The sequence below is a fragment of the Sminthopsis crassicaudata genome, chromosome 1, assembly GCF_048593235.1.
Source record: "Sminthopsis crassicaudata isolate SCR6 chromosome 1, ASM4859323v1, whole genome shotgun sequence".
Taxonomy (NCBI): domain Eukaryota; kingdom Metazoa; phylum Chordata; class Mammalia; order Dasyuromorphia; family Dasyuridae; genus Sminthopsis; species Sminthopsis crassicaudata.
The window spans coordinates 23,035,810-23,049,469 of record NC_133617.1 but is presented as its reverse complement, the minus strand read 5'-3'; the positions used below and the strand labels follow the sequence as shown (position 1 = coordinate 23,049,469).

The window sequence follows — 13,660 nt, the reverse complement described above, 5'->3', positions numbered from 1 at the left end:
TCTTCTATCGAAAACAGAAGGTTTGAGGAGGGGGAAGAGGATGTTTGGACAGGGAGAATGAAAAGCATAGGATTTAGAGCTGGGAGAGGCATTCGTAGTCATGTAGTCCAATTACATCATTTTACGAATGAGGAAAAAGCTGAGCCCAGAGATCTAAGTGAAAGCCAGATGTCCAAAGACCCAGGGAGCTAGGTAGTGCTATAATGGATATACCACTGGCTCTGGAATAAGGAGGACTTGAATTCAAGAAACTTACTAGCTGGGTGACCCTAAGCAAGTCACTTACAACAACTCCCTTCTCCTCATGCTCAAAAAAACCCCCAAAAAGAAAAAAACAAAAAGAAAAACAGATGTCCAAAATAGCTATGCATGAAGGGGTTCATGAGCTTCTTGGCTGACCACCAGGTAATGAATATTTTAGCAACCATCGAGACAAAGCAGATGTAAAGGGAGGGATATAGAGCAATTTATCAGCTAGAAGACATTTCAGAAGCTATAACTGAAAAAATGATCCCCTCTACATTAGGGAATAAATTTTTTAAGTTTAATTTTCTATTCTTAATTTTATTTTAATAGCATATTATTTTTCCAATTACATGTAATGATGGTTTTCAACTTTAATTTTTGTAACATTTTGAGTTCCAAATATTTTTTCTTCCTCCCTCTCTTATCTTCCCTTTCTCCACGCTAGTAAGCAATCTAATATAGGTTATATGTGTATGTTCATTTTGAATATGTTTCCATATGGGAAAGAAAAATCAGTACAAGGGGAGAAACCACAAGAAAAAAAAGAAAAGAAAGATGAGAACATTACGCTTCAATCTACATTCAGTCTCCATAGTTCTTCCTCTGAATGCAGACCATTTTCCAATCAAAGTTTATTGGAATTGTGCAGGAAGTAAAGAACTTTTTTTAAGCTCCACAAGCCCAAGAGATAGAGATCTGGCCCTTAGGGACCTGATACTTCCCATCTTATTCACTGGATCATTCAAAGAGGAAACTAAAGCCCAAAAGTTAAGTTAAGTGAGCTGCTCAAAGTCACATGGGACAGAACTGGGATTAGCAGCCAGGTTTTCTGGCTCCAAACCCAGGGCTCTTTCTACTTGAATGTCCATTTGTTTTTATAAAACCCCCAAGATATAAACAGGGCCAGACTTCTGGCCATTTTTACAAATAAGGAAACTGAGACACAGAACAGTTACACAATCAAGCCCATCCAGGACTATAATCAAAGCCTGGGTTCTCTTAGACTTCACTTCCTGAATGGAAAAGGGCTGATTGGAAATAAATCTCATTGTGTCCCACACTAAGTTTACAGAGATACAACACTGAATCAAAGAGTAGTAAACATGACTTTGGGTGAAGAGATTTCATAGCTTTTTCTACTTTTTTTGCCTCAAACTTAAAACAAATACAGACACACACACCCCGAAATTTGGAGAAAATTTGACTTTTGTTACTTACTGGCTACCAGCAGCTGGATCCTGTGGTCCAGGTGGTCCCCCAGGGTCTCATTCAGGACTTCTCGACAGGTATAGTTCCCCTCATCCTGTGGGCCCAGCCCTGTGATCCGCAAAGAACTGGCATTCACCAGGGAGTAGTGGGATTCAGGCGGGAGGGTTGTGTTGGAAGAAAGGAGGAAGACAGCCTCAGGTTCATTCCTATACCAGCTCACCGGGCCCCCAGGGCCTGAAGTATTGCTACAAGGTAGGGTAATGTTCTCTTGTTCTTCTCCAATAAATACTGCTTGGGTTTCTGCAAAGGAGAAAAGCCAGACAATTAGTGCCATGAAGAGATACTTGGCCAGTGGCCTGAGTCTTACACAGAGGTGACTTCTCTCCCACATCCAATGAGCAATTTTTTTTAATATAGCTTTTTATTTACAAAATGAGCAATTTTAAAGCAGAAAATGGAGAGAGTCACTAGTTTAGATCAGACGTCAAGGTGGGAGTTCGGTGATTATAAGCAGCTTTGGCCACAAACTATTACCAAGGCTAATTCTCTCAATGATAAAATACGGACTCCTCAGCCCAATACTCAAAGCCCTCCATAGACTGGATTCAACTGACCTCTCTGGATTAATTTTTCCAACCTTCCATTATCACTGGACAACCAGATGGCCTCCAAATTCAACATTAAATTTTGGGAATCCTCGTGGCTTCAGCTGCCCCCCCAAGCCTGAAAAATATCATTTTTTCAAATCTACCCTCAGAATCTCAACTTCTTTTTAAGACTGATCTCAGATGACACTTCCGTGAAACAATCCCTGACCCATCCCTTGCCTGGATGTTTGCCTTTTCAAATCACTTGGCATTTATTTCTCAAATTATTTGTCAGAAATGAACTTATTTCCATAATGCTTTAAGCTTTGCAAAATATCCCAGGATGGGTGATCAAAGCTTTATCACACTCAGTTTACAGATGGAGAAGTAATGGCAAACAAAAAGCTAGTAATATAATTAAAGTTGGATTCAGACTAGATTTTGTTTTTTTGAACTCCAAGCCCACTGCTCCATCTATTATACTTCTCAACTGTAAATCATTCAGAATGGAATGGAAACTCCTAAAGGGTAGGGACCATTTCATTGTTGTCTAGATATTCCCAGAGATCAGCACTAAGTCTTGCATGCTGATGGCACATGTATTTATTAAATTACTTGTCAGGAATGAACTCATTTCCATAATGCTTTAAGCTTTGCAAAATATCCACAGGATGAGTGAGCAAAGCTTTACTTCTCCATCTACAAAGTGAGTGTGATAATGGCAAACAAAAAAAGCTAGTAATATAATTAAGTTGGATTCAGACCTAGGTTTTTTTCCCAACTCCAACTCCATTGCTCCATCCACTATACCATACTGTTTCTCAATTGTAAATCATTCAGAATGGAATAAAAACTCCTAAAGGGAAGGACCATTTCATGTCTAGATATTCCCAGAGATCACCACTAAGTCTTGCTTGCCTATGGCACATGTATTTATTACATTACTTGTCAGGGATGAATTCATTACTATAGTGCTTTGAGCTTTGCAAAATATCCACAGAATGAATGGAATAGAAACTGGTAAAGAGGGGCAGCTAGGTGGCTCAGTGGACATTAGCATGGAGGGAAGCAATATAATAATCAGTCTGGAACAGGAGAATGCAGCCAGATTGTGCAAGGCTTCAAATACCAACCAAAGGAGTTGGCACTTTATCCTATAAATTGACAATAGGGAGCCATGGGAATTTACTGAGCATGAGAGAAACACGGTCAAAACAAAGTTTTAGGAATATCAATTTGACTGAGGTTTGTGAAAAAATTGCATGCAGATGAAAATCCCTCCACTCTTGTAGGTAATCTTAAATTTCTGTGGCCAAAAAAGGAAGGGAATAAAAAGGGGGGTGTTTATTTTATTTTCATTTATTTTGTTTTTTTCTAAGGGTCAGTCTCCGGGTAATGAACCTCTTTGCTCAGTGCTAGGATGGGCCTCAGCATAATCACACTCAAAAATCTCTCCAGTTTGGCAGGATAGGACCTTTCAGGCCATGTCAACCCAATCTAATTTATTAATTAATGCAATTATTAAGCAACTACTGAATGTCAGGCATTTAGGCTAAACACTGGGTATGTAGAGATAAAAAAGAAAACAGTGTCTTCCCTTAAGGGCAGATACAATGCAAAGGAAAGACCTCTGACTCTGGAATCGGAGTACCCAATTCCTAGAATTCAAGTTCTTTCTAGTCTCTCTAGCCTCAGTTGTTTTATCTGTAAACTGAAACAATTGGACAAGTCCCGTTAACTAGAGGCCTGTAAACTAAATTTTTTTTTTTAATTAAAGCCCAGTCTTGAAGGTTGAAAGTGATTCAGTCCATTAAAGTCCATTCAATAAGCATTTATTAAGTAGCTACTGTATAGACTGAAGGGCAGCTGGATGGTGCAGTGTGTCCCTTATAATCCTGTGTATTTCATTTTGTGCATTTACAGATACAATTCCGAAGGGGTCAGGAGTCTTCAGCGGACTTCTTGCTGCCCAAAGAGTCCAGGACACGCAAGGAGGTTAAGAACTCTTTATCAAGTGCCCTGAAGCTAGAACCTCCTGGGAGGTTCTCTAGGTACCTAGAATAACCTCTGCTTTAAGCAGAGAGACACAAAGAGAGACATTAAGACTTTAATCACGGTGATCCCTAAACTGATAGGACACAGTGGCATTAAAGCCAGGAGGGAATTCTCAGAGGTGACCAGGGTAGGAAAGATCATGATAAGGTGGAAACTGTACTGGATGGGGAGTCAGAAGGACTGCTGTCATTAGCTGTGTGACCTTGGGAGAGAAATTAATCTCCTGGGCCTCAGTCTCCCCTTTTGTCAAAATAGATGGTCTCTGAGGTCCTCTAGCTCTAAATGTATGATTTCATGTGTGACCTTGACAAAAATTCATTAACTTCTCTGTGCCTCAGTTTCCTTCTCTATTAAAAAATAAAGAGGTTTGATTAGTTAGCCTCTAAAGCCCTTGTGGTTTCAGAGGTATGATCCTAAGTCCATCTAGATGACCTAGAAGATACTGTCCAGTTCTAGGGTCATAGAAACCAGACAGACTCAGGCTGGCAGTTCTGGTGAGAAGTCCCAGAATCAGGACTTGCCTCCAAAATGCGTTCTCCCAAAGAATCATAGAGTCAGTTTACCAGCTTACTGAGCAGCTAGTAACAGAGCAAGATACAATAATAATAATAATAATGATAATAATACTAGCAGCTAGCATTTATAGAGTATTATATAAAGTACTACTATATATATACATATATATATCTGTAAAGGATTAAAAAGTTCTTACATGTAGCTATATACGTGCATGTTTATTAAATACATAATTACATATATGTGTGCGCCCTTATGACAGCTCCCATCCAACTCTCCATGACCCCATCTGAAATTTTCTGGATAGAAATACTGGAGTGGTTGGCCATTTCCTTCATTTTACAGATGAGGAAACTGAGGCAAGCAGGATAAAGTGACTTGCCCAGGGTCACACGGCTAGTGTCTGAGGCCAGATTTGAATTCAGAAAGATCAGTCTTCCTGATTTCAGGTCTAGTGCTCTATTCAATGTACCATTCAGCAGCCCTTAATAAATGCTTCTTGAACTGAACTGAATATTCTACATCAGGATCAACCTACCGAACCAGGCTTCCTGAGGCTCAGTTTTCATCTCTCTCCTCCTAATGCCCCCAAGAGGAGTTATTGCCATTTTGATCGAGGCTGTTGGGCATGTAAGTGATATCATATTCTTTGCTTTCTCAGCGAGGGTGGGGGAGAGGCAAGCAGGAGAGAGAATGCAGAACTCAACAATTTTTAAATGAATGTTAAAGAAAGAACATTTTTAAAAATCTTTATTTTTGCTGAGGCAATTGGGGTTAAGTGACTTGCCCAGGGTCACATAGCTGAGGTGACATTTGAACTCAGGTCCTCCTGACTTGGGGGCCATTTTTCTACCCACTGCACCACCTAGCTGTTTTTAATTATTTTTTTATTCTCTCTCTCTCTCTCTCTCTCTCTCTCTCTCTCTCTCTCTCTCTCTCTCTCTCTCTCTCTCTCTCTCTCGCCAATTTAAATAGATTTTATTCTCCTTTTTTTGCCAATTTAAATAGATTTTTTAAAAAAGAGACAACTGGTATGGTGATCTTTGAGAGTCAGAGGAGATCCGGATTCAAATCTTAGTTCAAACACTTGGCAGCTGTGTGCCTTCATATGGAAAACAATTCACCTGTTAGTTAATTTCATTTTTTTTTTAATGAGGGCAATACACATGAGAAATTTACCATCACATTCTGAGAACTAGAAGAGCACTTAGAGGAAATTGAGTTCAATTTCAATTTACTGATGAGGAAACTGAGGCCCTGAGAGAAATGATTTGTCCAGTCACCTGCTAGTTAGAAAAGCACTGTGAAACTCACTCTAACAACCCATCTCCAGAGTACTTTGTGGCTTGCAGAGCATGAGTATTTCCATCCCATCTTCCAGAGTGGGAATCTGGGGCTGGCAGCCGATAAACAGGTGCTCAGAGGCAAATGACTCTGGGAGGGTAAATTCTGGGTAGGTGACGGTTATGGAACCGGGGGAAGAGAGAGCTTTTTTTGTTTTTTTCCCCCTCTCTGACCCTCCCCCCCCCCTGCCTCCCAGCTTCCTCTCTATAACTTTATGTATTATTAAAAGTTGGGCTTGGTTTTAACTTGACTGTAAAACTCATCTCCAGGAGGAAAAATACTCTATTTTAAAACTTCCAGATGAAGGGAAAGTAATGTTGGAGTCAGACTGTCATTTCCTACTCTGGCCTCAGTTTCCTCATCCGTACAATCCGGGGATTGGACTAAATCCCAGGTTTCTAGACAGTGAAGACCTCGTAACTGAATGTGGGGGTCGCGCAATTGTGGTTAATTATTAATAAATGATTGATTTATATACCTATGTCCCCTGTTAGTTTCTCGGGGCTAAAAGGAGTCGAGTGTGGGAAAGGTTTAAGAAGCCCAGCTCTAGATGACCTCCAGCGTCCCTTCCGGGTCTGATCTGAATCTGGGAATTAAAAAACTTCCAGAAGAATCGGGACTAAGAGTCCACAGACCCGAAGCGCGGAGGTGGGGGTGGGGGAGGGGCGCAGAGGTGAGTCAGGGGGGCGTGTCTGGAAATCCACGCGTCTCCCTGGGACCGTAACCAGGCCGTGGGAGAGGAAGCAGGAACGCTCCGCCGCGTAGTACCCGCGCGGCCGCTGCGCTGTCCCAGGATGGCCACTTTCCAGCGCAGCAGAGCCCACACCCCTGGCTGTCACCCTCCGGAAACCCAGCAGGATGGGGGGCGGGGGGGGAAGGACGGAATTCCTCTTCTGGGGGGAGGGGGCCGGCACCGTCGGAGCCCCAAGTCCCCCGGGACTCTGCGGCCGCGGAGCTGGCAGCTCTCGAAAGAAACTACTGGAAGCGCGGCGAGGACAGGAAGCCGGGGAGAGGGGCAGCGGCAGGGGGTCAGCCCTGGCCCTTCCTGGCCTTGCCCGAGCAGGGTTTGGGAAGCTCGGCCCTTCCTGCCCCGCGAGCGCGGAGCTCCTTGTGAAAAAGCGTGCCCGCCTCCCCTCCCCCTCTCCCTCCGTGACCCCCGGTACCTGGAGGGACGCGGCTCGGGGACGACCGCCCGCAGAGCAGCAGGAGGAGGAGGGGGAGAGGTGGGAGCGCCCCGCCTCCCATCATCTCGAGCTCTTCGGCGCCGGGGGCTGGGGTCCCGAGGCCGGTCCCGGGGAGCGCGGCGCTCCGGCCGCTCTTGGCACGGACTTGCACCCGCGCCCGGGGCTCTGCCAAGATGCTGAGGGCGGAGCCGTGGGACTTCCCAGGAGGCTCGGGATTGCCCCCGCCCGGCCCGGGAGCCTCGCCCCCAGGGCCTCTCCGCGCGCCCGCTCACTCACTGGCCCACAGACCGCGCCGCGCCGCCGCGGGCTGGCCGCTCGCCGTGTCCATCCGTCGGTCCCGGGCCTCCCGCCTCCCTCCGCCGAGATGCTCCGAGCCCTACTTATCCCAACTTCCTCTTCTAGCTGTGGGGGGCAGGCCCGGGAGGCGGCACCAGCCGGACAAGCCTCGCCCCGGGCCAGTTAGGAGCCGAGCCAGCCCCGGGAGAGGCGGGGCCCGGCGGGCAGGCCCGCCTCCGCTCCCCCTCTCCTCCCTCTCCCCTCCTTCTCCTCCCGGTTTTTCTCCAGGCTTCCAGCCCTGCCCTGGACCCGCCCAGAGCAAGCTGATCTCTGATCCCAGGAGGGAGGCTGGCAGCCGGGGCGCACCCCGTTTCAGGGAAGCAGAGTAAAGGTCCTGCCAGCTTGCCAATCTGCCCACTCGGAGCCGACTTTCCGAGCTCCTGTTTCTTCTGGGGGCGGAGTCTGAAGTAAAATTAGTGTGTCCACAGGAATTTATAAAGTGCCTACTACGTGCCTAGCGCGTCCTGAGCGCCGGATAACCAGGACAGCCAAAAACCTCGGCCCCCGCCCTTACCCAGCCTCCCGTTCTAACCGAGGTGACAACTATGCAAACGACTGTGTGCAAACAAAACATAAAGGTGATTTCAGAGGCGGGGCAGAAACATCCGGCCCCCCGCGGCAGCGGGGACTTTGTGGGAAATCAGAGAAAACACAGGACAGGTGCTCTAGCATCCCGGCATCCAGGACTGAAGTGCCTGGAAAAGGAGCCCCGGGGGCTGGTGGGTGTAGAGGTAGAGACTCCCAGGAGGGCCTTAGAGCCTATCCGAAACTCAGTCTCTTCTGACAGGAGCCTAATGAGTGTGAGCCCGGGAAGTCAAATGGGGATGCTAATGGTACCTTCTCTCACCAGCTTGTGGAAAAGGAATAAAATTATGTATATTTTTTAGAGCCCTTTTAAAGCTGAATTTTTAAAAAATCAGCTGTTATTATTGTTGAAAGGAAAAGTCAGAAAACAAAAACACCTTGAGTGCCCACTACGGGCCAGGCTTTTTGTTATTTGAATGTAATAGTAGGATCCCTAAACTCAAGGAGTTTACAATTCCATTATTAGCAGATCTCGGGACAGCTAGATGGCGCAGTAGATAGAGCACCAAACCTGGAATTACGAGGACCCGAATTCAAATACGACCTCAGATACTTAATACAATCTCCGGGAACTTCGAACCCTCTGACCAAATTTTAAGTACTTAGTAAATGCCAGCTACTATGCTAGGCACATAGGTGGGGATCCCTGCCCTAAAGGACCAACTTTCCAAAGAAAGTTAACAAGCATTGATTCTTCCCTTCCTTCCTTCCTTCCTCCCTCCCTCCCTCCCTCCCTCCCTTCTCCTCCTTCCTTCCTTCCTTCCTTCCTTCCTTCCTTCCTTCCTTCCTTCCTTCCTTCCTTCCTTCCTTCCTTCCTTCCTTCCTTCCTTCCTTCCTTCCTTCCTTCCTTCCTTCCTTCCTTCCTTCCTTCCTTCCTTCCTTCCTTCCTTCCTTCCTTCCTTCCTTCCTTCCTTCCTTCCTTCCTTCCTTCCTTCCTTCCTTCCTTCCTTCCTTCCTTCCTTCCTTCCTTCCTTCCTTCCTTCCTTCCTTCCTTCCTTCCTTCCTTCCTTCTTCCTTCCTTCTTCCTTCCTTCCTTCCTTCTTCCTTCCTTCCTTCTTCCTTCCTTCCTTCTTCCTTCCTTTCTTCTTCCTTCCTTTCTTCTTCCTTCCTTCTTCCTTCCTTCCTTCTTCCTTCCTTCCTTCCTTCCTTCCTTCCTTCCTTCCTTCCTTCCTTCCTTCCTTCCTTCCTTCCTTCCTTCCTTCCTTCCTTCCTTCCTTCCTTCCAGCTTCCCTCTCTCCTTTCCCTTCTTCTTTGTTTCCTTCCTTCCTTCTCTTTATCTCCATTTCTTCTTTCCTCTCTTCTTTTTCCCCTTCATTTCTTTTCCTTTTCTTTCTCCTTCCCCCTCTCTCTCCCTCCTTCCTTCCCTCTCTCCTTTTTTTCTTTCTTTCCTTCCTCTCTCCATTCTTCTCTTCATTTTCTCTCCCTCTCTTCCTCTTCTTCCTTCTTTTCTTTTCTTCTTTCTCCTCCCTCTCTTCCTTCCCTCCTTTCTTTTTTTTCCTTCTCCCTTTCTCTTCTTCCTGTAGGTAGATTCAATTCACCTCATTTTTACCTATTGAATCCCTTGTTCAGTTGTATCTGACTATTCATGATCCTGTGGAACGCACTGTGGGATTTTCTTGGCAAGGATACTGGGTGTTTTGCCATTTCTTCCTCTAGTAGAGTAAGGCAAACGGAGGTGAAGTAACTTACTGGGGATCACACAGTTAGTGAGTATCTGAAGCCAGATTTAAACTAAATCTTCCTGATTCCAGGTTTGGCTCTCTATCTACTGCCCAGTCAAAGCCTACCCAAATTTATAGCCAGATTAAACATCATTCCTTCCTCAAGGTTGATAAGACTTAGCCTTCATTCAATACTCTATTCCACACTTCTTTAATGCAATTATCTTTTTATAATTTTTTACATTTGTATCTTATGCTTTTTCTAGACCAGAAGATCCAGGAAGGAAGGTATAGTATTGTGTTTATGGTTTACTTTCAAGGAAAGCAAAACAACTATGTAGCAGTACAAACCTTCCCAATCTCCTCTCCTTGGCAACAAATTTCTCCAAACAGATCTATCTAGAAAGTGCACCAGGGCAAATCCTGGTTGGAAATCCAAGAAATTTAAATCAAGTCTCTCTGATAAAAGCCTTATTTTTCAAATATATAAAGAACTGAATCAAATTCATACAAAAATTCCCAAGTCATTCTCCAATTAATAAGTGGTCAAAGGAAGTGAAAAGGCAGTTTTCAGAAGAAGATAGCAAGACTATCAATAATCACATAAAAATGCTTTAAGTCAATACTGATTGAAGAAATGCAAATTTAAAAAACCTCTGAATTACCACCTATCAGATTGGCTAATATGACAGAAAAGAAAATTGACCAATGCAGGAGGGGTTGTGAAAACACTGGGACACTAATATACTATTGGTGGAGTTGTGAACTGATCAACGGCTTGAAAATAATTAGGAACTTTGTCCAAGGGGCCAGCAATACCACTGTCAAAGAGATTTTTTTAAAGGGAAAGGGACTTATTTGCACAAAATATTAACAATAGGTCTTTTTTGTAATGGCAAAAAAATTGGATATCAAGGGGATGTCCATCAATTGGGAATGGCCGGATAAATTATGATATATGATTGTGAGAGAACATTACTGTGCTATAAGAAATGGAAGGCAGCTAGGCTGTGCAGTGGTTAGAGCACTGGACTTGGAATCAGGAATACTTATCTTTCTGAGTTCAAATCTGACCTCAGATATTTACTAGCTGTGTGACCCTGGGCAAATCATTTAACCCTGTTTGACTTAATTTCTCATCTGAAAAATGAGCTGGAGAAGGAAATGGAAAACTGCTCCAATATCTTTGTCCAAATGGGGTCCTAAAGAGTCATCCATGACTGAAATAACTGAACAAGAACAACAAATAAGGAATGACAAACAAGATGGTTTCAGAAAAATCTGGGAAGTCTTCTATGAACTTATGCAAAGTGAAATGGACAGAACTAGGAGAATAGAAATATAATATTGTAATGATGATCATTTGTGAAAGTCTGAGATATTCTGATCAAGACAATGATTCATGATAATTCCTAAGGACACATGATGAAAAATGCCATCTAGGGGAGGGAATGGGAGGAAGGAGGGGAAAGTTGGAACAGAAGGTTTTGCAAGGGTCAGTGTTGAAAAATTACCTGTGCATATGTCTTGTAAATAAAAAGCTGTAATAATTAAAAAAATAAAGAAAAATGCCATTAACTTCCAGTAAGAAAAATGAACTTTAACAGTGCAGATTAAAGCACACTTTTTTTTTACTTTATTGTGTGTGTGTATATGCATCATGGCTAATATGGAAATATTTTTTGCATGACCACAAATATGATCACTATCATATTGCTTGCCTTCTCAAGGGGTAAGGGAGGAGTGAGAAGAAAGAAAACAATTTGGGACTCAACATTTTTTAAATTACTATTTTAAAAAAATTTACATGTAATTGGAAAATATTTAACAAAATAGGTCACAATGAATCATTTCCCAGTCCAGGTTGACACAGGGAGATAAAGAAATCTGTACAAAATGAGCAAGAATTCTGCCCTGGAGAGCACTACAGAACATTCTTGCACCCAAGGACTGTGTCCAAAGCTAATATGAGTTCCCAGGCTCATACAAGAGTATGACCTAATCTGGGTTGTGGAATCAAGCGCCAGTAGGAAGCTTTGTTGCTTATTATCCCACTTTTGGGTCACAGATTCTGGGCAGAATAGGGATTCTTAGGTAGGGAGCTGTCCCAGTTCTAGCCTGTACAGAAGCAAGAAGATGTGGCGTGGCTCAGATCTCTGGAGTAGAACAGAATCAAAGTTCCAGCTTCTAGCCTAATCAGGGGCCTGTAGAGGAATAATCAGGGGCCTGTAGAGGAATAACCAGGGCAGAAATTCTAGACCAAAGAAAGAATACAATTCTGGGACTCCAAATCAAGAGAACGTTCCAGTTTGCTGATGATTCATCAGCAATCTACTGTTAACTGGAGCCAAAACCAGGAACTTGAAGAGCTCAGATAAGAAGGGAAAGCAAGCTGACTGTGCCCTGGATCAGTCCACTTTGGTAACTACTGAAAGCTTGTGGTCCACAGATTGAACTGCCCCTGAGAGCCGGGAATAACAATACCCCCGAGAAAGGAGTACCAGCCCAGACCTTCCCTCCGGATGTGCAGAGTTCAGATCTAACATCAAACAGGCTGGAAAAAAAATGAGCAAACAAAACAAAGAACTCCAGTTTAAAAAGGTCTTGTAAAAGAAACACTCAGGACACAAAGAGAATAACTCCAAAACATCTATAAGCAAAGCCTAAGGAAAGAAAAAAAAAAAAAAAACATAGTATGGGCCCAGTTAGAATCCCTGGAAGAGATCAAGTGAGTTTTTTTTAAAAAGATAAAGAGTTTTAAATGTTTTGTGTTAGGATTACTAAGTGAGAACTGAGGTTGTCTGGATAGTGACAAGGTGAGAATTCAGGTTGGACAATTACAAGGTGAGAACTCAGGTTGACTTGATAGAAGGAGCAAGCCCATTGGCTGAAGTGGTTCTTCCCAGAAGCCCTTGCATTATCCCACGCCCATTCTCTGGGAGGATAAAAAGCAACAGTGGGCCTGGAAAGTGAGTCTGCCTAGAGAAGGATAAGAGCTGGAGGAGATTCAGAGCCAGGATTCAAGGAGAAGACTCTGAATTGCATCAGGCTTGACGGGGCTCTCTGCAGGAAGGGAAGTCACTTCTTTGGACAAGAGTTAACAGCAACTGCCTGGAGACAACGGTTCGTTACAGGAAGAAGAATCTGTCGGAGAGATTTGAGTAGACGACACAGCAGATCTCTTCCCAGAGAGTGATCCGGCAGCTTCTAGAGACGACAGCTCGCTACAGTTTTGAGACAGAAAGAATTTTATATGTTTTTGTAAGTGGAATAAGAGCACTAAAGAGAGAAAAATGGAAAAGAAACAAAAGTTATAGAAGAAAGAATTCAAACATGAATTTGCAATTTGACCCAAGAGGTATAAAACCTGGCTCAAGCAACAAATTCCCTGAAAATTAGAATGGCCCCAAATGACTTCATGAACTGACAAAGAGATTTTTTTTAAGTGCAAAGACCAAAGAAATAGAAAAAAAAATGTATGCTATCTCATGACCAAAAAAAAAAAAAAATCCCCAAAAACAAAAAACAAAAACTGGCCTAGAAAATAGATTAAAAAGGAAAAACAGGCTTTCTAAAAAGCCACAAAACAAAGAAGCAAAAAAAAATAGAGTCTAGACATCCTTTTTCAAGAAATCTTAAAAGAAAATTATCCATATCTCTTAGAACCAGAGAGCAAAGTAGAAATTGAATCTACCAGTTACGTCCTGAAAGAAATCCCCAAATGAAAACTCCTAGGAACATTTTAGTCCAAATTCAGAGGTTCTAGGTCAAAGAAAAAGTACTGCAAACAGTCAGAAAAAAAGTAAAAGAATTCAAGAACTGAGGAGCCACAGTAGAAATTACATACAATTTAACAGCCATTACTATAAAGGAACAGAAATCTTGGAATGTGATATTCCAGAAAGCACAGGATCCAGGCTTACAGCCAAACTGAATG

General features: G+C 43.4%; 1 protein-coding gene across 1 annotated transcript in view; it reads right to left on the bottom strand.

The window, feature by feature from the left end:
- Window positions 1-7,529, bottom strand: part of VSIG10 (V-set and immunoglobulin domain containing 10) — a 35,646-nt gene extending 28,117 nt beyond the window's left edge. Inside the window, exons 1-2 of the mRNA XM_074296684.1 lie at window positions 7,121-7,529; window positions 1,465-1,755 (exon numbers count right to left, since the gene is read on the bottom strand). Coding sequence (XP_074152785.1) covers window positions 1,465-1,755; window positions 7,121-7,205 — 376 coding nt within the window. The 5' untranslated portion in view covers window positions 7,206-7,529. The remainder of the gene's footprint in view (window positions 1-1,464; window positions 1,756-7,120) is intronic.
- Window positions 7,530-13,660: the final 6,131 nt, after the last annotated feature.